Source organism: Pagrus major, chromosome 15, assembly GCF_040436345.1.
Source record: "Pagrus major chromosome 15, Pma_NU_1.0".
NCBI classification, from domain to species: domain Eukaryota; kingdom Metazoa; phylum Chordata; class Actinopteri; order Spariformes; family Sparidae; genus Pagrus; species Pagrus major.
This window is the reverse complement of record NC_133229.1, coordinates 9,987,299-10,008,748: the sequence shown is the minus strand read 5'-3', so window position 1 is coordinate 10,008,748 and position 21,450 is coordinate 9,987,299. Positions and strand designations below refer to the sequence as shown.

Sequence of the window (21,450 nt, the reverse complement as noted above, 5' to 3'; positions counted from 1 at the left end):
TTAAAATGTCAAATTAACATCCTGGTGAAAAATCACTGTGCAACAAAACAATAAAAAATGCAATTGGCCCCGTGAGAATAAAGAATTCAAGTTGATGGCAGGAGTGTGGAATTGTTTCCACGTCTGTGGGGATTGTTTTCAGGCGTCAGTATGGCACTGGTGCTGGGGGGGAGGGACATCTGAAGTGCAGAAAGAGTTCATAGGCTCCCACTGGCAAGACAATATGGTACAAGAGACAATATGGTACAAGGGTTTGCAGGAGATGTGATCATTTTTTTGCTGTGTGTTGGAGTTCTACTGAGAGTGGTTAAGTGCTCAGGCTTGAGGGTGTATTGACTTATGTTGTAGGGAACCACAGAGACGATGATGAAAAGCAACTGGCAACTCTGGCTTCTCTATTTTTTGGGCAGCACAGAAAATAGACAAATATTTCATTATGTTCCAGAATGAAAGGCTTCAGCTCACCGAGGGTCCTTCATCTCCTTTGAGACCCTTTAAAGAGAGAAAGAAAAGGACAGATTACTCTCATGAATGTGACAAATGCTACCATAAAAGTCATAAATAAAGTCTGAAATGACACATGGCTACTGTATGTTATTGCCATTAAAATTAATAGTAGTCGTTATTGCTTCTCTTTTCCGCAATTTCTGTCAGTAAATCATGCTAGCCTTGTGTTAAATGTAACTGTGGTCCTTCAATCAAGATTGAAAACGATCAGGATCATATGGTCAGTGATGGAATGTAACTGAGTAATGTAAATTTACTCAAGTGTACTTAAGTACAATTTGGGATATCTGCCCCTTTCTTGAGTATTTCCATTTTCTGCTACTTTATACTCCACCACAATTTGGAGGCAAATATTGTCCTTTTTACTCATTACATTAGTAACTAGTTACTTTGCAGATTGCATGCTGCATCAGAGCCAAAGCAGTACATTTAAATTAATTTATTCCATACGATATCAGATAAAGAAAAAAAAAAAACCCAAAAAACACTGATGCAAATAATCTGAAAAATGCTGAATATCGGGTAGAATAATCAGCCTGACCAATTATCGTTTTTTTGAGTCACTTTTACTCAAGTACTCGCTTTTATCAAAGTAGCATTTTCACACAATATCTTACTTTTACAAAAGTACGAATTTTGGGTAATTTTTACAACACTACATAAAATCCACTCTGGTTATCAAACATGCTTCACAAACACTGGCCATGCATGTGCAAATTCTCAGTAAAGCATCTCAGCATTTTTACCACGCTAAACAAATGAGGAATAATTGATAAATTAGGCCCCTGTTCCTCTTAACACTGATGAAGATGCTCTCTCATTGATTGCTCCAGAGGAGCTGTTGGGCTCTGATGGATGCAGTACAGGGAGAAGCATCCGCAAGATTTAGCTGTGCTTCTTGTGCATTGTGCACTGGGGATATTGGAGTGTCTATTTTATGTCACAACCTTTAGTGTTCACTGTGGTGGATAGATCCCTGCGAGGCCTGTGAGTGAATGTCTCCCAGGACTGGACCAGATTACAGACTGTGTGATAAGGGGGAGCAGGGGGAGCTGATAAGAGAATCAGGTCACTTCGGCTTGGCACCGTGCAGAGCAACTGAACCTCTATAAGTCCATTTTGCATATCAATGATGTTGTGTGTCCTGAGGCGGGCCAGAGACACCTGTTTGAGAGTCAGGAAGCCTCTTGGCCCTCACCAACCACCAGCTCTCAATGAGCATGATTGACTATGATGGGGCCTCAGAAGTCGAGATAACACTGGAGGGCTGTTCAGGTTATTTGTTATTTGGCTCTCCCAGGTTCTGCCGCTCATACAGTATCAACATGCCCGTGCGCTAGAGTTTCTCCACAGTACACTGTAAAGGATTTGCTTCAGGCATACCAATGATTATGCTTACCGGCGCACCAGGAGCTCCAGGGGGTCCTAAAATAGCTCCACCGCTCTGAAAAGACATTTTTTAATGCTATGACTTTATATTTGACAATATGGGTCAAACACATTTTAACCACAAGCATCAATTCTTGCCTGACATTATGATTACGGTGCTGTATCATACATTCAGTGGATCATAATGACATTATCATTGAGTTAAAGTCTTTACCTGCAGCTTGTACAGACTGCTCATCCCGTTGCCCTCCACATAGGGTACACCCTAAAACACAATCAAACAGTAAATCACTCCTCTGTGAGTTTTAGGCACCAAGAGTCTTTACAAAGAAACTGTACAGTAGGTTTCAAGCTTTTATACACTGGTAAGCTCTTAAAAGCTACATGAGAGAGATCAATAGCTCATTTGGTGATTACACAAAGAGAGGGGAAGAGAGTGCGGGAGAGTGAGAAGTGAAAGGAACAAGAAAAACAGAGAAAAGTAGACTTAATAATCCTTGAGCCAGCAGAAAATGGAAAAAAAGTCTCAGAGTGTCTCAGAAATACAAAAGGGCACACTGATTAAAGGAGATTCGGGTATGAGAACTAGGTAATCTAGGCTTCTTGGGTAGTATTAGAACATAAAAAGGATGTTTTTCCCATGATAGATTGGTAGAGGGCAGCTATTGTAAATGTAGAAGGAGTCAAGGTTCTCATTTAGAAGCAAGCGGACGTGTGTGCCCTTTTCAGGCCACTGAGCCATCCCCTGTCCTCCCAGACTGCAGTTTATGAGACCAGGGTGTGTGTGCGAGCGCGCGCGTGTGTGTGAGGAGGGGGGGCACGGCAGGTTCAAGGGGACAGCTGATGAATTATAGATTTGCCTTTGGAAGTGCTTACTCACTGGCCTTTTAAAGGGAGGAAACATGATTCAATGCCAGTGAGCAGGTCGCCACAATTTCATCATATTTGTACCTGTTTGTCAGTTATGTTTTTCTTGTTACACTAAACACTGTTAGACTGAAATATCCATCAAGTGCACTGATGGTCATTTGTACAGGAAGAGCTGCCAAAGAGAGGTTTTTACTCTAAACTTTACTTGTTCGTGGCAAAACTAGATCTTTGGATAGTGCTGAAAAAAGTCATGTTAAATGTAAATGTAAATGTAACTTTGAGATTTTTTAAGCAAAATGAAGAAATTCAGTGTGTGCAAAAAAACCTATTGGAATCCTAACATTTAAATATATTTAGTGTACATAAAGGACGTACAACCCTCACAGAGGTTTTCAGTGTTGTTTTCAGCACCTGGCTCTTGTTGAGGCACGAGGAACTTACCGGAGGTCCTGGAAGCCCTTGTCTGCCCGGCGGTCCTTCATTTCCCTGCCAAACACAAACCAGAGGAATTCTTAAACATTTCTGTGAAAATGGAAATGTTTGTCAAGCACAGTCGCATGCTAATGTAATCCAATGATATGGAACCTCATTTGCCAGCTGTGTAAAAAATAAAACAAAATCAAAGATTCCTTTAAGAGATTTCCTTCATTTTGTTGCACCCAATCATTTTTATTAAAGGAACTGGGGTCTTCTTTTTTCATTTGACTAATCTGTCTTCCAAATGTATGATAAAACTACATTTAAGTGGAAAAAAAGGTGTAAAAAATATTTATACTCCCACTCAAACCCATTTATTTATTATAGGGTTTGAGTATTCAACTAAACATATCTGAATACACAGCATGCAAATCAACAAACATTGAGTTATAAGTGATATAGTGTGCACATTCATCCACTGTAAACTGTATATAAGACCCACAAAAGCAGGCCCACTACCAACATTATATAGAAAACTGCTTGAGTGGTTAAACACCTTACCTTATCTCCTTTTCCTCCCAGTTGGCCCATTGGCCCTGGTCTACCCATAAGCCCCTGCAAACAGGACAGCATACTTACAATGTAATGCACATTTCATGACAAAAGCAGTAAGGGCATTAACCACAAAAGTACTTTGTGTTATGAAATAATTCACAGAGCAACGATTTTGCACATCTGTGGATCGACAAGCGCGTAGGAGAAGAACAAAAAACTCCAGCACACTGTTCACCTCAAGTTAAATTACCTGATAAAGGTCTTTGTACAAAAACTTTGTGAATAAAAAATGTATTCCTGTTGCAAGTGAGGTGAATAGTGTGCAGGAGTTTTTTGTTCTGCTGTGAAAAAAATGAAAGAGATTCTGTACAATATCAAACCCGGCTACTTACTGGGGCCCCTGTACGACCTGTCACACCGGGAAGTCCTGGTACTCCTGCAGGCCCCTGGAAGAACAAGTGGATCATTTTTCAACAAGTTTGAAAGCATTTATTATACTCAGTCCATCTGTAATGCTTCCATTTATGGCAGTGATGGAAAAGGGTGATGTGGGCAGGCAGATACTCTTAACCTAAAGAGCAAGGTGTAATTTATTGATCCAAGTCCCATCAAACCTGTTTTCTTCATGCCTGAAATGGCTTTTCAGAAATCCAATCACAACAAGAACATATAAAGCTTGCAGGTATACAGCAGAGGATAAATTAGAAAACTTTTCTATTTATACCAATGACTACTAGGATTATGTTAATTTTTTCTTATCTTCATAGCACCTTTGAATAAGCAGAAGCTGTGAAACGCTTCACGTACGTGCAACATCTATATTAACTTGTTTCGTTAAGGCATTTTGGTCCTGTTTGTTGTGTTTCAGAGATGGCACCTTATGTGTTTCTCTCAATTATTTCTAGTATCAGTGAAAAGAAAAGAAAACTTCAACGGGGCTATAAAACATGTTTTTATTGAGCCCATAAAATCCAAAACAAACAAGTGTGCCTGTTAGTGAAAATCTCCTGCCATTGCAGTTCAGTGTTGAAAGTTGACCTGTGAAATGCTTCTCAGCCTCTCTTAAGAGTGGCTCGTTTTTTAATTAGCACACACAAACATGCAGGGCAGGCCATGTTCATTATAAAGTAGCTCCTCCGAGTGCAGAGACAGGGCATAGTGCGCACACATCGCTGCGGATGGCTTTTGATAGCTTCTTTTGAAAACAGACTTTCAGAGCAGACGGGCTGTAAGATGAGGCCGACATTACAATATATTTACATTCTTTTGAAAAATGTCCCTCTCAATGTCACACTGACTTCTGCATGGTTGGATAACTACTGGATTCATTTGTTAAGATTGAACTTTTTTTTCCACTCACCTCATCGCCTTTATCTCCCGTAGGGCCTGGGAACCCTCTCTCTCCTTTTACCCCCTGCAGGAACCAGTGAGGGAGGGAAAACTGAATGTTTTTCACCATACATGAAAAAGTAAAGGCTGACGGGTAAAAACTTCAAAATGTCTCTTCCACTCTTACAGCACACGACTTGAAATCGCCTAGCCCTTTTCACTATGGTGCAACACCGTATCCATAGCAACAACTTCCACTGGAAGCACATACAGTAAGAGTGTACAGAGTAATACGAGTTGTACAACAGCTGGTTAGGCTTCCTGAGATAATACCAAAGGCTATTTATGAGAAGTGTTTGTCAGTGTAAATCACTATTGACTAGAATCAACACACGTTTCAATAAACAATATCTTAAGATGAGGCTATTCATTTTATAAATTCTTTTGTCATGCTGAGAAGCTAAATAATTCATTACATCATTACTTACAGAGCATATTTAGGACTGATATTTCCTGCCTACCTTTGGGCCTTCTTTCCCAGGATTACCCATCGGACCTCTCACACCTGGATCCCCCTGTTACGACAGAAGTATTCAAAATATCTAATAAGCAACCCAGAAGTGTCATGTAATGCAAAGTATGACGGTCAGATAAACATGTTTACAGTGTCTGTTCCAAATATCCTGCCATGCTGATGAGTACCTTTTCTCCCACCATGCCTTCTACTCCTTGAGCTCCAGGGTACCCCTTCTCTCCCTTCTGTCCAGGAAGACCTGGGACTCTCGTCTGGCACACACTGCAGGCATTCTGCCAGCACAAGACACGACGGGAAGCAAAAAGTGGTGGCACAGATAAGATTTCATCAAGCTGAGCTGGAGCACTGCATTTCGCCCTTTATTATGTCACATCCCCTGGGTGGAGGACAAGACCCCAACTGACACAAAGTGTTCTCTAAATGTCTGCAGAGCAGAAATAATGTGAACCCACCATGAGTGTCTCCGAGAGTGTCTCTCATCTAGGTGAGTGGTGAACTTTGTCAAACTCATTGACTGTGACATTTAGGTGAGAATCTTAAATATCATTGTCCCTAAACCAGTCTCAGTATAGGCACTGTGCCTTTCAGAAATAAGTAGGAGGTCTAAGTTGGAGCGAGGCAGTAGAAACAGGTATAGTGCACCATTAAAAAGCAGCATTAAATCAGGAACTGAATCTGAAGCACAAAATGGAGAATAGCCTGTGTGTCCTTGTCGTCTTATTATCTACCAGGCATCCAAGGAAATGTTATCAGCACAACAAAGTAAGAAGAGCAGGTTATTACTGAGGTTATGAATGAAAGAAAAGTGTTTAATATGTTTAGTCTTTTCTTTTTTAGGTGTCAGCAGGATGTTGAAAGCACTAATTACAGTGTCACTATGCAACTATGATCAAGGCTGTAACCAGTAGCTGAATCTAACAGAGCACTTAATGGATAAAATAAGTTGACACTAAAGAAAAAGGGTGACAGAAAATTACAACACTTCTGGCATCTGGCTTTATCTGTTAATCATCAGTAATGTGAAGGCATTATATTTATTGTCAGAGCTGACATGCAATAAGAATTTAAACACTTTCTTTGGTGCTGTCCGGCAGAATTTATCATTAAGGAATGTGACTCATCTGCTCCAGTCGAAAGAAAAAGGAACTATTCAGTAATTTGATAGACAGATTTTGATAGAAAATAGCCGTATTGAAAAGAAACACACACAAAAGTACTCCTTCTCCACTTCTTTACTCTGTGATCTCAGGTAACAAAGGCCAAAGGCTGTAAAGTGTTTCACATGAGGTTTGGCCTAAGTGCTGATCAGAAAAGGGGCCTTGGATGTTGTTTGTACCTATTGATGGAAAAATTGTGGGTATCTTGTATAATGAACATGTTAGAGGACAGAAAAAGGGTTGGCGGTTTAAGGACCAGAGACAAGGGGAATCTTTTTAGAAATAAGAGAAGTGAGAGCTACTCTCAAAAGCATTTCTTATTCATCTCATGTTGTTTTGCATGGGAACTAAAATCCACAGAATGGTATGTTTAAACTGTGGTGCATACCAGTTTTTTAAAGTGGCTGATCAAACTCACTTACTATTAACCAGTATATTAGGTGTATGCTGTGCTGCCACTTTTAGATACACACATTTTTAGCATGTGTTATGCCACCTATATTCAGTTGATTTAAACATGTCATCATGATAACAATCAACCTGAGCGTTTGTATGTATTCAATGAGATATGCTGTCATGGAGTTATAGTCAGTTTTGCTGCAGGAAAGAGATTATTTAGTATTTTTTTTATCTTCTATGTCCACTTGGTAATGTTATATCTGTATCTCAGATATTTAAAGATTGTAAAGCATGTTACCTGCCTATAATACAAGTAGGACAACATTAGGCCAGTACTAAAGAGACAGTTCACGACAAAATCAAAAATTGATTTTCTTTTCTCTTACCCGTTGTGCTATTCATCCACCTAGATTGTTCTGGTGGGAGATATCACAAAGATGTTCCTCTTTCGAATATAATGGGACTAGATGGCATTAGGCTTGTGATGCTCAAAGTGCAAAAAAAAAGAAAAAAAAAGAAGCATTTGAAGAACTCAACAGAAATGTCGCTGTCGCATTTACTCATGGAGAACAGGGCCGCTATGACAGCGTGGGATGTAAACATTAATAGTGTCCTCCTTGGCTGAGTTGTGATGTTCTAGCTTAGCCAGCTGGCTTTTCACTAAAAGCAAGTAGAAAGGAAATTGTTTCTACATGAAACTGCTCACAACAAGGTCTGTGGATTATCTTGAGTAACCAGGTAATGATTTCCAGAAAAGAGAAATTACAGTTGTGTTTTTCAAATGTATTTTTAGGGGGAGCAGAGTGCCATCTAGTTCCATTATATTCAGGAGAGGGCAGACATCTCTAGGGCTGATATCTACAAAACTCAGTGACTCACACCAGAACAATTTAGCTGGATAAAGAACACTACAGGTAAAATATGGATTTTTTGATTTTAGGGTGTTTTGGGTGAATTGTCCCTTAACATAAAAGTCAGGAAAGTCTGGCATGCAGCAAATGTACATTTACCAAAACCTGAAAGCTCTTTTTACATTCGGGATGATTGTTGTGAATCATTAATAATCATTTATAAACACTAGCCCAGGCACCCCTTTGCATGTTATTGTTTGTGGAAAGCTGTAATTATCATACACTACGAAGATGAAATACCTTAAGTAAAGCGCCCATGTCTCCAACAATTGGCAGGGCAGTCTGTCAGAGAAGAAGAAAGAAAATCAATGACACACAACACAACAAGTCTGTTTCGGAAATATGATGCTGTTGTTTGTTTCATGCACTGCAACGTCTCAATTGCTCACAACATCAATTTAGAAGACTATCTCATATGCCTTTAAGGAATGTCACTTTACCCCAAACATGCTTTAACAAATTTCTGTGTCAGTGCTTCATTTTTAGTTTTTATCTGCAATGCTTGAGGAAATAGTTTAATAATTTTGTTGCTGGAAGACAGAATCCTCATATCTTCAAAATATTGTTGTTCTTCAGAGTTGAGGAAAACATTTTGAAATGCAGCCCATGTATTCTTAAAAAAAATAAAATGGACAATAAATGGGTTTTCTGGGTCTTTACAGAGCATGAATATAAATAGGTTAAAATGCTAAATTTACAAGGCTTTGATGCAAAAGCAGCAGCAGTAGCAGCAGAAGTCGTATGGTGCTCTCTCACACTAGAGCTAACAGAAATATTGAAAAAATATTTCTTACTTGAAACACATGGAGAAACAAGAAAGACATGAAACATTTTCTAACAACAGGGTTCTTCCAATTTGTTCTACACTGCACCATTTTCCTGAAACTGATGTTGGTAATTGATGTTGGCTAATTATCTCAGAACTGGAGCTGACTGGAGTGACTCTGAATGTAAGGTGAGCTCAGTAGATCTCATTGATCATCAGTGATGCTGAACTGCAGAAGTCTTTCTTACTTACTGGTTCACCTGGGGGTCCAGCAGGGCCCGGGAGGCCTGGTCTACCAGGGGAGCCCTTTAATTGAGACAAAGAAAGGAGTTTAAAAAGCCTCCTGGCTATGACATCAAGCAGACAAGCAAGGCTCTGCTGTCACACCCATCTCAGTTGGTGGGGATTTGTGTCCAGGAGCTGTGATACATCATACTTGTTCATGCACAGTGGGTAGCTGATATTCTTTTATGCTTCTAGCCATCTTTTATCTGCAGATGTGTGAGGGAGTGAATACGAGTGGAAGGGCACACTGATCTCACTCACCTCTCTTCCTGCAGGTCCAGGAGGGCCAGATAAACCTGGAGGTCCACGAGGGCCCTGAAAAACACACACTCTCTGATGATTTTTAACAATCTTGCCTTATACAACCAATTAACAACCGGCAAACACTGCAGACTGTTATTTGTATAGTAAAATAATTGAAAGACCACAGCATCGGTGAGCTGTAAAATGGGAAAAATAAACTTGAACATGCTGTTTGTGTGCGTTGGATTCAGAGAATTTTCCACAGACCTCAATTCCTGGCTTTCCTGGGGGTCCCATGAGGCCCTAAGAACACATCACACATCTTGTTAACACCATCTGCCCTCTAGCACCCAGGATCCAATAAAGGAATTGTGTTAGACACCTTTTGCTCTATTGATTCTCTGTCTGCAACAATCCTGTTTTTCCAAAAATGAAAGCAGACTCGCTGGCAATCAAATCTGTGAGCTTCAAACTATAGGTGCAGAGCATATTGATGAGGGCGGAGTGCAATATGACAGACCCTCACAGTAATGGCCACAGTTTTCTTTTGAGAGCGTATTTAATGGACACTGATCTTGATAGTCAAGGAGGATCTGGTTCTTCCAATAGCCAAACATCTAAAGGTATCATAGTTTGAACTAAGTAATGAGTCTTGGAGGCACAGACCGATCAATACATCATCATACTCACAGGCGAGCCTATGATACTCTCTCCAGGTTCGCCTTTTTCACCATGGTCGCCTGGCAATCCTGGGACACCTCTCTCTCCCTGATAAAAAGACAAAGGAGCAGTGAGAGGATGAATCCAGAAGTCATGGAGAGCTGCTGCACTGCATGATCATTAGGTATTCACACTCTGCCGGAACTCATTTTCCCTTTATGTTTTGCCTTTAGTAGCTTCAAGGGTAAGAAACACAGCTATGTTCAAGGCCAATGGCATACACATATTCATTATCTGTTTCATTTGAACTCATGCATGAATTGTGATACACAGTGTATTCCAACGCACTGTTAGTTCTACAATGACAAAACCTCTGATAATTGGGCCATATCTTTAGAGCCTTATGTTCCAAGCCTGCTACCAAACTCAGCATGATATCATCAGAAAACCTTGAAAGCTGTGCTACAATTTCAAATGAAGCAGGCCAGCATATGGTTTGTGAGGATATTTTGGCAGAATATTATCACATACATCGGTTTTCTCAACCAGTCGTATGTATGGTTGAAATAGCTAAAAGTAATGGAAAAACACTTGAAACAGTTATCTTCACGTAATAAATCAATGTTAAGATAGATAATTAAAAGTTATGGTTAAACAGTTGAAATTGTTTGCTTAAAGTTATGAATAAAGATTTCGAGTAGTTAGCTTCTGTAATGGATTAACAGTTGAAAAGGTTAGCTAAAGTAATGAATAAACAGTTGAGATAGTTAGCTTAAAGTTTTGTATAAATGGCCAAAACATTGAGCTTCAACCCCACCATGTGGCTGTACAAATGGAAACTAGAGCAAACCTCCTTAACACTGACAGTCAAATAGTATGAAAATATCATTGTAGGCAAAGGATATCCACTCTAAAATCAATTCAAATCAACACATTTGGAACATGATAGGAGGTGGTGATGAAGTAGTGCTTGGGGTCATCTGACAGGGTTGTGGGCACAACCACTGACCTTTATTGTACTCAATATGTAAAACATGAACTACCCTACTCTACCTCTGATTGGCTTACGCTGTTCTTCTTACCCTAACTGTAACCAATCTCAAGTTACAATAAATATCATTGATCTATCTGCAGGGGTTAACATAGTGAGCTGTATAGATTGTTGTGTTGGTGATGCTCCACCACCAGTGCTTCTTACCTTCGGTCCGCGCGATCCTCTAGTTAGAGGCAACCCACCGCCCTACAAAACAACAGGAAGAAGACACCAGAATAGGGGTTCACGGCACATTCATCAGCAATTCACTTTAAGATCAGAGGTGCAGCTCCAAAAAGCTGTTCTATTGCTGGTACTCTACAGTGCAAACACTCCAAACACAGTGTTGTATTCTGGGTTCATGTTCAGTACAGTTTACAACATTTTTAATAACTTTTAGAAGCAGACTGATAATGCCATACCGCAGAGAAAAACCTTGATTGGAATCGAGGACTACAGTAAGCATTATTTACTGTACAAGATGAGACATTGATTTCAGTGGTCAGCATGTAATAGTGTTACAAGTCCTACATTGCACAATGTAAATTAGCTGTAGAGAACTTGGATTAGAACGACGTAGCACTTCCACAGTTTAAGGGAGAAATGTACCAATTCACTCAAACATTAAAACAGAGAGAAGTTTGTGAGGACCAGAATGTTTTGAGTCAACTAATGAGATCCTATAACTACATTTTCATTTTGAATTAGTTACAGTAGACATTATGCATAGGCAATCTACTGTAAGAAAACCTTACAGCGGTGCTTTAAGGTAGAGGGGCGATGCTAATCTAAGCAAATAACAAAAGTCACAAGAAACAAAGAGCAAACTGCTCATTATTCATTTAAAGGCAAAATCAATAAAGTGACATTAACTACTGGAGCAGGCTGACTCATTGAGGACGCTCAGACCATCTGCATTGAGTTCTGTTTATTGCCCTTTTCCTTTCTTTTCTTTGTCTTACATAACAAAGTTTAGAATACATTTTCTGGCGATGCCTCCACACAGAAATGACGTTCGTAAAAGACTATCAGGATCTATGCAAAAGGCTGTAGGCTACAATGAACATCTCTCTTTGTTTAGCTTTTCAACTATGTAACCATTTGTCATTGGCCTGCTGTAAACATCTTCTCTTGACACTTACACACATATAGCCCTCTTTTCCAATCCCACTCCAATTTTCACAGTGCTGGAGTACATTAGAGAGGTTTAAATACTTCTGCCTGAACGCAATCTTCCCCTTATTACTCTGCTCAACTGAACACAGTACCCCTTGCTTGATGAGTAGGCCTGCTGTCGAGCTTAATGTTCAGTTCAGCGTTCCCGCACACAAACAAACATGATTGTTTAAAGCCGTAGAGCACTTGCCGGTGATTGAGGAGTGCAAGTGCCCTCATGCAGGACCGAGGCCATGGCTGCACATGTACCGCCTTTTTGGTGGAGCTGTAATGAATATTTCTATATGCAAAGCCATGTCCATAAAGGAGAGTGCTTCAACAGCTATAAGCTCCAAAATGGGAGGATAGGTGATTACCCAGTGCTCGGGTTATCCAATGGTGGATTACCTAATGGTATTGCATCTGAATAATGTCATGGCAGCTACACAGCTGGAGGAGCTAGTTCCCTTTTAACTTATCTGCTGTTGTTCCAGCTGTTTGAAGATGATATTCTCTGTATACTTCACAAAAGATAACAGTTTTTACTTTTGTGTCCTGTAAGTCAAGGGCTGAAGCCAACATGGCCAGACTAAAGTGAATGTTTCAACCCAATATGGTACCCACCGTAGATCCACCTCCAGGCTCTCCAGGCTCGCCCTTCGGACCTGGAGGTCCCTGAGGCCCAATCACTCCACCAGTGTCTCCCTAGAGACAGAAAGACAGACAGTATTGAGACGCTAAATGAAAGAAGCAAAATGTCAGACTGGCTCTGTCATCTCAACAATGCAGGGCTGTGCTGTATTATACACTGGAAGGTGAACAAGGGAGACCCTGGAGGGTAAAGCAGAGGCAGGAACCATTTACCAGGATCATTTTGCACATCAATTTGTATAAACGTTGTTTGTTTGAGGGGACAGCTTTTGGTACAGCACGGACCCTTATAAAACCATCAAGTGTGTAGGAGGGAAATTGCTGTCTACAAGGCAGAAACAGAACAGCAGTGTGTGCTTTTTGTTTGCAGCCTCAAGTATATTCAGTGACTATTGTTAGGGATACAGTTTCATTTAAATGTTTAAATGTTCAACCACGAGAGGAACATTTTCTTCACTTGGATTTGAATGTATAAAATAAACATGCACTATTCATTTACAGTGCCTCGTCTTTTAGCAGCGTTACCACCATGTCTCTATTGATTGACATGTTGTCTTCCACTTTTGGTCTAGACTGAAGAAACTCAAAACCTTTTCAATGGATTGCGACACAATTTTGGATAACTCTTACTGCCTTTGATGAGCCCCTGACATTTCCTCTGCCTGGGGAAAGGCATGTCTAAAAATTTCAATACAATTGCAACCGAATACCTGCAAAGTTAATGACATTCCCATCAGCATCATTTGTACTTTGTCTTGTTTGCTAATCAGCAAATGCTAGCATGGTAACAACCTAAACTAAGATGGTGAACATGGTATTATCATTATCATACAGTATAATCTGGTAAAAATCATCATGTTAGCATTGTCAGTGTGAGCATGTTAGCATGCTGACATTGGCATTTACCTCAAAGCACCAGTGTGCAGTGTGTGAGTCTCACAGAGCTGCTAGTATGCCTGTAGGCTCGTTTTGTTCTAATATGTTTGCTTTATTTTAGCTTTATAGTTAAAGGAAATGTTTGTCCAACATTATATATTTATTTATATATATATTAGCAGCTACTCTTACTGCTTATGTGCAAGAAATAGTCTGGCACACAACCCCTCGTAAAACTCCAACTTCCTTTTTTATGGATCAAACAAACAAGATGTGATGTGTTAAGTGAGCTTTTAAGGTGCTGTTAAGCAGATTTATATTGCGCATTAAAGGAAGCGTTTGGCAAAAAATGAAAATTCTGTCACCCAGTCTACAAAACATTTCTGGAGCTTCACAGCAAAACAGTGCTGCGCCATTCACCCAAACAAATGAACTACACTGGGAATGTTTTAAATGTAAAAAAACAAAAAAAACAAAACATGAAATGGCTCCAAATAGCTTGTCTGGCATATTCAGAGTCTCCGGAAGTCCACTGATAAGAAATTGATACTGATATTGATACTTGACTTTTCATTGCCATGGGGGTGAGTAGATAATGAGTAAATTTTAGTGAACTTCAACAGAGCTAGTCTAGAGCTAAGCCCCCTAGTCCCAGTCTTCATGCTAAGCTAAGCTAATTGTCTCCTGGCTGCAGCTTGATATTTCGCATACAGACGTTGGCTGTTTTTCCACATGTATTTATTCATAGACTGCCACATGAATGTATACCAGAACTGCCTCTTGCATCAGTATAGCAAAGATGACAAAGGAGGATTATAAATATGAATGGATGTAGGAGGCTTCAGCACTTTAAGTTTATTTCTCTGCCCTCGAGTGTAACAGAGTGACTGCAGTGGGTGGGGAGTCTTGAGTGCAGCTTCGTTTATTCTGACAAGTGACAAACCCCATCAAATATGCATGTCAACTGCGCTCTTTTCCACTTTCAGCACAGCATTTGGAACAAGTCCTATTGCAAGGAAAAAAATACGTACAAATAACAGTCTAGTCAGGGGCATCAAAGGCGAGAACACAAACTTACAACATGATTGAGGATGGCATGCAGGACGAGTAATCTGAAAGGTGTCTTCACAAGTTGTCTAGCATGTTCAACCTGTGATAAAACATCATAGCCTCATAGTTTTCTTTGAGGTAAGAACTTGATTTGAAGTTTACCTACCTTTTCTCCTTTCAGGCCATCTCTCCCAGGCGCCCCTCCCTCCCCTGGTGAGCCCTGTAAATAGTGGTGAAAGAGACACATCTATCACCAGGCCTTCATCTCCTCACACACATTTATCTCCTCCTCCTCACTGCTTCAGCGGGCTGCCGTGTTCCAACATAATTTCCCTTAGCCAGGATTTATGAAATGCCTCTTTTCCCTCCCTGCTTTTGAGTAAAGACAGATGCTCATTACCGAAGCAGGTGTGGAGAACAGATTGGGCCTCTGCTGCCATTCCTGGCATAAAGCGCTTAGATTTGCCTCTTTCCACTAATTAATTCTTAAATTTGATTACTGATCGTCTGTGTAAAAATTGTGGACTTTTCTTTCGACTTCCTCTCTGTCTCTGCCTGTTGACCTTTATCTGTTTATCTCTTTCTTTCATTTTGGCAGACTGAGTCAGAGAGTGGAAGATATGGCAAGGTGATAGAAAAAGCAATGAGAGAGAGGAAGGCTTGACATCAAGTGTTAGTGTCTGGTGCCAATATACTTACTGGCTCGCCTGAGAGTCCTGGGAGTCCAGGCAGGCCTTGCTTCCCCTGGCAAAACAGAAAGGAAATCCAATACTTTGGGCTATTTTCTACTTTTGTATGGTGACTGAATTGTCTGGGCTTTCAAATACTATCGCTCAGCCAGCTACACTGTAGACTTTCGAGAGAATTTCAAATAGCAGTGTTAAGTGCAGTTCCTGCTGCCTTTTTAATAAACCATGGTTGGTTTCATGACAATTACAGCAGCTTTGCACGCATGTGTAATTTCAAATAAGCTCATATTGTTGTTATGCTGATATTCTTGATCAGCTGTTTATATGCTTCCCCTGTTTTGACTCATTATTGTCTTTGTATACATGGATGAACTGAACGATCCACATATTACCATGGAAACTGAGCTTATGTTCAATGATAACAACTCAACAAAAAAAAAGGACTACACAAGGATTAGTGCTCTTGCTGCTATATTTATATACGCCTTTCCATGGCTGGGATAAAAAAGCTGTATTACTATGACGTTATTTATAATATTTTCACAAACCTAGTTCTTAATAACTTCTCAGGTTTCCTCAGTTAAATTCATTTCCATGAGTGTGTTAATAGTTAATGCATTTACAATGAATATGTAAACTAAGCATTACCTTGTTAAACGTGTCTTGTGCAATTATTTGTTAACATTAATCTCCATATTCTATGAACAAATATCATGTTATTCTGGTAATATTATAATTATAACCAAAAGAACTTTGACCAAAACCAGCTGAAGAAACAGTGAATACAACGAGATGTTCATAATGTTAATATTGTAATGAACCAGCAAGTTCTTCAACATCAAAGTCAAAATTTCAAGAATGATCCAAACTTGAGGAGCCTCACTGTTGTTTCTGTTCAGCCAGTTTTTAGACGTCTGCGTTTGCCTGACACAGCAGACATGACATAAATATAGTAAAGACTCACCTCTGGCCCTTGATCTCCCTTTAGTCCTGGCGGCCCTATGTTTCCCTGTTACATCACCAAAAGAAGTGAGTAAGAGGGAAGGGGGAGGAAGGAAAATACACAGGATAAAAACATCAGACTTTTAACTTGCCATTTTCTGCTTTTGTCACAGTAACTCTAGAATATATACTACTGACAGAAAGCCTGTAGTATGTATTTGGCTTCCTTTTCAATTCAAGATACAGCCGAACTGTTGCACACCAAATCTATGGAGGGTTTGGAGGCATAAAAGTCGACAACAGAAAGGTCCACTTTAGTCTCAACTGAAAGAAAATTACTTTGGTGTGCTGCTAGAAATTTTATGCCCTCTGACAACAGCTCAATGTCATCTCTGCAATGTTGCAGGGCTACTGTCTGGATCAGACTGTATTGTATCCCATTGAAATAATCTTTTGTACAATAAAAATAGCTTTGACCAACAGCTTGAATGCACCATACAGCCCTACCCTGTTGTGATCGCTGTCAAACAGACACAGTGGAGGGCCACATTGAGTTGTACTCAATAGACGTTAAGGACATTTGAGCCTTATCTTGTTGGCAGTGGCTACTGATGCTCGAGTTTTAGAGCTAAATCTTCGACAAGTTACCTTGAAGCCCTGCGGTCCTTGAGCTCCTCTCTCCCCCTGTAGGAAGTAAAGGAGATAGACAACGATCATTTTTCAAGATGTGCATAAAAGAAAAAAGTCAAGTAAGCCAAGGGTTTGGAAGGAGTTCCTCAAGGACCTTCTTCAAGTCAGCTTTCATATTGAGTGAAGGTTAAGAACATGGAGTATTTCTTTGTGAATAGAATGTGAATATTATCCATGTAGCAACTGTAAAACAACAAAAACTCTGAGATTCCACATTACATATTTGCTCTCCTACAACTCATCACGGTCATATTCTGTGTTCTGTGAGTGTTTGGTTTCTGATGACTGCCATTATTCAGTAAATCTTTCATTGACAGATTCTTTGATGCATAAATTCCTTTTTATTTAGCTGACGGTCTTATGACGTTTGGTCAACAGCTGCGTCAGTGGCCTTTGTGAACGGCTTGCCTCTCGAAAAATGCTTTTGTTGTTTTGAGGTCCAAACTATAATTATGCAAAATGATATTCTCTCGCTCCACCTCTGCAGAGCAATAAGATGACATCGAACTCTGAACACCAGGTGATGCTCAATTGTTCTTTTCCAAAATCAAATGTCAGCGCTGCTTTTGTTGATGTTACATAAGCAATGGAAAACATTCTGCATGCTGCAGTGTCAAATGTTGGATGTTTATAGTTTCTTTTGGTTGAGTTATCTTAACTGAGAATTAGTAATGAAGGGTGCAGTTACCTGATCTCCCTTTTCTCCTTTTTGTGTCCGCTCCTTTATTTCCTCCTCAAAGACAAAAGAAAAAACCAAAACATCAAAATCTGATTGAAGTGTACCTTGTGCACAGAAAATGAGATATCATACATAAACGTATCAAGTTCTATGATATAAACAGCTGCTTACAGTTCCAGAGAGCTGTCTCAATCCTTGAGCTGTCATCACCTAGAAATAATGAAAAAAGACACAGTGTTCTCTGAACGGTCTCCACTGATCTCACAATTACTGCAAGTAAAAATCAGAAAACAATCTTCTGAGCTGTTTAAAAGTGTCATTTGTTAGAAACAGCCCGAACTCGAAGGACGCTTCAAAACTGCAGGAGGCATAACCAGTAACAGCTCCTCAGTAAGGGGATGATTTACAGCGGCTCTGACCAAGACTATTACTTCAGGGACAGGAAGACATGGCAGACGGGGACTGAAGAGTCGGGCATCAGCAGCGGGGTGAAAAACGGCATGTAGAGCCAGAATATTTTTACATCTTACTTAGTGAAATGAGGATTTATTCGACCGAGCCAGACGTGACTGTGGAAAGACGAGTTCCACAGTAAAGACTTAACAAGGCCATTAAGCTCATCTTAGCTTGGTAAAAGAGAGAAAATTCACTACAGAAGGTGTACGGTTGTTTTTTCTGTTAGTGAGGATAATGGGTGTCAAAATATTTCCTTTCTTGACATTTTGTGAATATATTTTGTTTACTTTTTAGAATAAGTAGTAAACTCGCTGCTTACATACGTCTCACCCCTTGCATAAGAAAGTAATATTATGGGACAGGATGAAGCGGGGCTAGCTGGTTAGCATGCTAATGTCATTAGACACCTCTGCAACACAGTACATAGACAGTTTTGACTTTGAATGTTTTAAACTAAAATTCTGGCCATATCTTACATATTGCCCCCTTTAAAGCCAATAAAGAAGTAACACTTCTTGATTCACAACCATTTGTGCACAATCTGAACCGTGATTAGAAAAGAAATAAATCACTATCTTGATAGAATGTTTTTCCATTCCTTTTATATCTTCAGTAAAGCTCAGAGATAGGTTGACAGGGTCACTGGGCAGAGTCTCCTACAATAAAAGTGAGAGAAATGGAAGGGGAAAGATCAAGACCAACCAGCTAAGATGGACTGATGCCTTGAACTGCTACGGGTGAAAAGGAGAAATGTCCGCACAAAATCCCAATTGAAACAGCAATTGCTAGGATTGTGTTTCTACAGAGCTCCTCGATACTCATGTTATTCTTTGCACAGGATACAAAAAGATTCTGGTTGTCTGACGGCTTCTTCTACCACTTGAAAATAAGAAGTTGTCTGTAAAATGCAGTTTTTAAGAATGGCCACAATTGAAGCACACCAAAGGAAAGTGGAACAGTCACTGATGATACAAACTGTTGTTTCAAACGGACTGCTCACATTTGAGTGCTGAAGACTATTATTAGCAGGCTGCAGAGGCACATCCAAACACAATCTTAATACGAGAGGCACCATTAAATGTTGGCGTAAACAAACAGGTTTCAAAGTAAGGTCAGCGTTTAAGGCCCAATCTATTGAAAACAAAGCAAAGCTATTCAGAGCTTTTCAACCACGTTTCACTCTTTTATGCAACTATAACCAGTTCAGTCTTGGGTGGTTTTAGTGTAATGATAAAAGAAGAAAGAGGCAATAAGAGCAAGCTTGCAATCTAAAGGCCATATCCAGGTGGGGAAAGTAGCATTCTGCCATTGGTTTCTCCCCCTTTATTGTTTCCAATTTAAGGATTTTCTTATGTTTTTGAAGTCCAACTGTGTAGTTTTTGTTTCTTGACTAATGTGTGACTGTGAGCCCTTTGAGAGTGTTACTGTGATTAAGGCTTGTACAGTACAAACAAGCCCTCGTTTAGCAACATGGTTAAAATAACCTTCAGTGAGGTACTGGATGCCCTACTGTCCCAGTGGAGTGTCTGCATAATCATTCAACCTTCACCTGCAGTCACTCACCGAAGCAGCTGACAATTTTCTTCCCTCAGATGATAAACAATGTCTCAGGTCCATCAGTAAGTGACCAGATCAGACATTTCTGCAAGATATGTTCTCAAAAGCAATGAAATACCACACAGAGCCTTTTACTCAACATAACTTAGAATAACAGATTCAGTTTAATATGTTATAAAACTCTATTGTGAAGATAAACCGGCAGCAATAAAAACAGAACAGTCTCCGAGCTAAAAAGACTGTTTTGCCACATTAAGGGTGGTGGGGGAAGTGATGGCAATGCATGCCTGGAAGCCCACTGCTCCTCCCAGTCACTAATAAACAGAGGCACAAGAAGGTTTATGAAGGGAGGGTAATGATCTGAACCCTTGCTTCTGCTGTGTAAGGGAAATCAATGCTTAACTGCCAAAATTATCTGCCACTGGAAAGCAGAGAGCACAGACAGAGTCTGGTACTAAATATTCAAACAGCCTCATTCATCAAATGACTAATGTTTATCCCTGTGCTGTGTGCTATAGTACACATCTCCTATATGCTGTGTGGTCCATAGCTCACTACACAACAATGAACGCAACTGAGTATCTCAGTTTTGATAGAACATTTCTTTATCTTCGTCTCCCGGTTGAAATGAAATTTGAGGAAAAAAGGCAGCTATTCAAAAATAATTGCAAAGCAAGACCAATGTTTTGAACGGCTATTAAAACCGCCTACATTGATATCTATTCTTAATACAGGAGTAGACTTTTTGTTGGTTAGACAAAAACCAGTGAAACCAGTGGAGAGTGAGTGATATTTGCTCGCTATATAATTAAGCTGTCTAATTTCCATATGAAACACTCGCTAACGAGCAATGACGATGAGAATGAGAATGAAAGCCATCAAACTTTGTTTCCAAGCTTAGGTCTGAGGCCTTCAAAGGCTCAATAGGCAGCAGGTATTTGGAACAAAACCCATTAGGACGGAGTCGTCTAAATGTCAAACCCCACACACACACATTGGCTCCAACGCTGTGTTTTCATTTGACGCTTTCTATACTTCAATTTCTATTTTCTTATAGTTGCAGCGTGTCTTTACAGCCCCCTCACAGATCTTTAACTGATTTGTGACTGTGCATTTTTAACTTGTCTAAGCAATGAGTCCTATCATCCAAGCGCCACCCACTCTGTGTCACCTTCAGCGTACATCAGACAACCACCATGACGTCAGGGTTCCTCTGTTTTTTTCTGTCTCCACTAAAAGCAGCACTTATGTCTCCCCACAATATTTTTCTGTAATTTATAATTATGAACATTATGAACAGGTCATGCACTGCTTGGCCCACATCAATTCACCCTATAAGAATATTTTTTGTGCCGAGTGAAACATTACGACATCACTGGGTGATGGCCAGTGCAAATGTTTTAATTTGATCCCAGACACAGGAAATCACAGTTCACAGCTTTCGATGACCGTGCAAGCTATTCTGTGCGTGTGTCTCTGCTGTGGGAAGAGCTAAAAATCACTTACTGACAAATACTGGTGAGTTCATTTCCTGAAAAAGACAAAGAAAGCTCTTCCTCTAAGAAATCATTCTACACTGCCTGGAAGAAGCTGTTCATGTTCTGTGCCCTTTATAAACATTGATCCACTGTTGGTACAGAAAAAATAGG

General features: G+C 39.9%; 1 protein-coding gene across 1 annotated transcript in view; it reads right to left on the bottom strand.

Moving 5' to 3' along the window:
* The window catches only part of LOC141009710 (uncharacterized), a 102,957-nt gene that overhangs the window by 15,697 nt on the left and 65,810 nt on the right, over window positions 1–21,450 (bottom strand). Inside the window, exons 18-38 of the mRNA XM_073482400.1 lie at window positions 17,960–17,998; window positions 17,798–17,842; window positions 17,068–17,103; window positions 15,488–15,532; window positions 14,955–15,008; window positions 12,836–12,916; window positions 11,222–11,263; window positions 10,054–10,131; window positions 9,631–9,666; window positions 9,382–9,435; window positions 9,088–9,141; window positions 8,310–8,351; window positions 5,770–5,874; window positions 5,589–5,642; window positions 5,099–5,152; window positions 4,131–4,184; window positions 3,745–3,798; window positions 3,208–3,252; window positions 2,111–2,161; window positions 1,907–1,951; window positions 466–492 (exon numbers count right to left, since the gene is read on the bottom strand). Coding sequence (XP_073338501.1) covers window positions 466–492; window positions 1,907–1,951; window positions 2,111–2,161; window positions 3,208–3,252; window positions 3,745–3,798; window positions 4,131–4,184; window positions 5,099–5,152; window positions 5,589–5,642; window positions 5,770–5,874; window positions 8,310–8,351; window positions 9,088–9,141; window positions 9,382–9,435; window positions 9,631–9,666; window positions 10,054–10,131; window positions 11,222–11,263; window positions 12,836–12,916; window positions 14,955–15,008; window positions 15,488–15,532; window positions 17,068–17,103; window positions 17,798–17,842; window positions 17,960–17,998 — 1,095 coding nt within the window. The remainder of the gene's footprint in view (window positions 1–465; window positions 493–1,906; window positions 1,952–2,110; window positions 2,162–3,207; window positions 3,253–3,744; window positions 3,799–4,130; window positions 4,185–5,098; window positions 5,153–5,588; window positions 5,643–5,769; window positions 5,875–8,309; window positions 8,352–9,087; window positions 9,142–9,381; window positions 9,436–9,630; window positions 9,667–10,053; window positions 10,132–11,221; window positions 11,264–12,835; window positions 12,917–14,954; window positions 15,009–15,487; window positions 15,533–17,067; window positions 17,104–17,797; window positions 17,843–17,959; window positions 17,999–21,450) is intronic.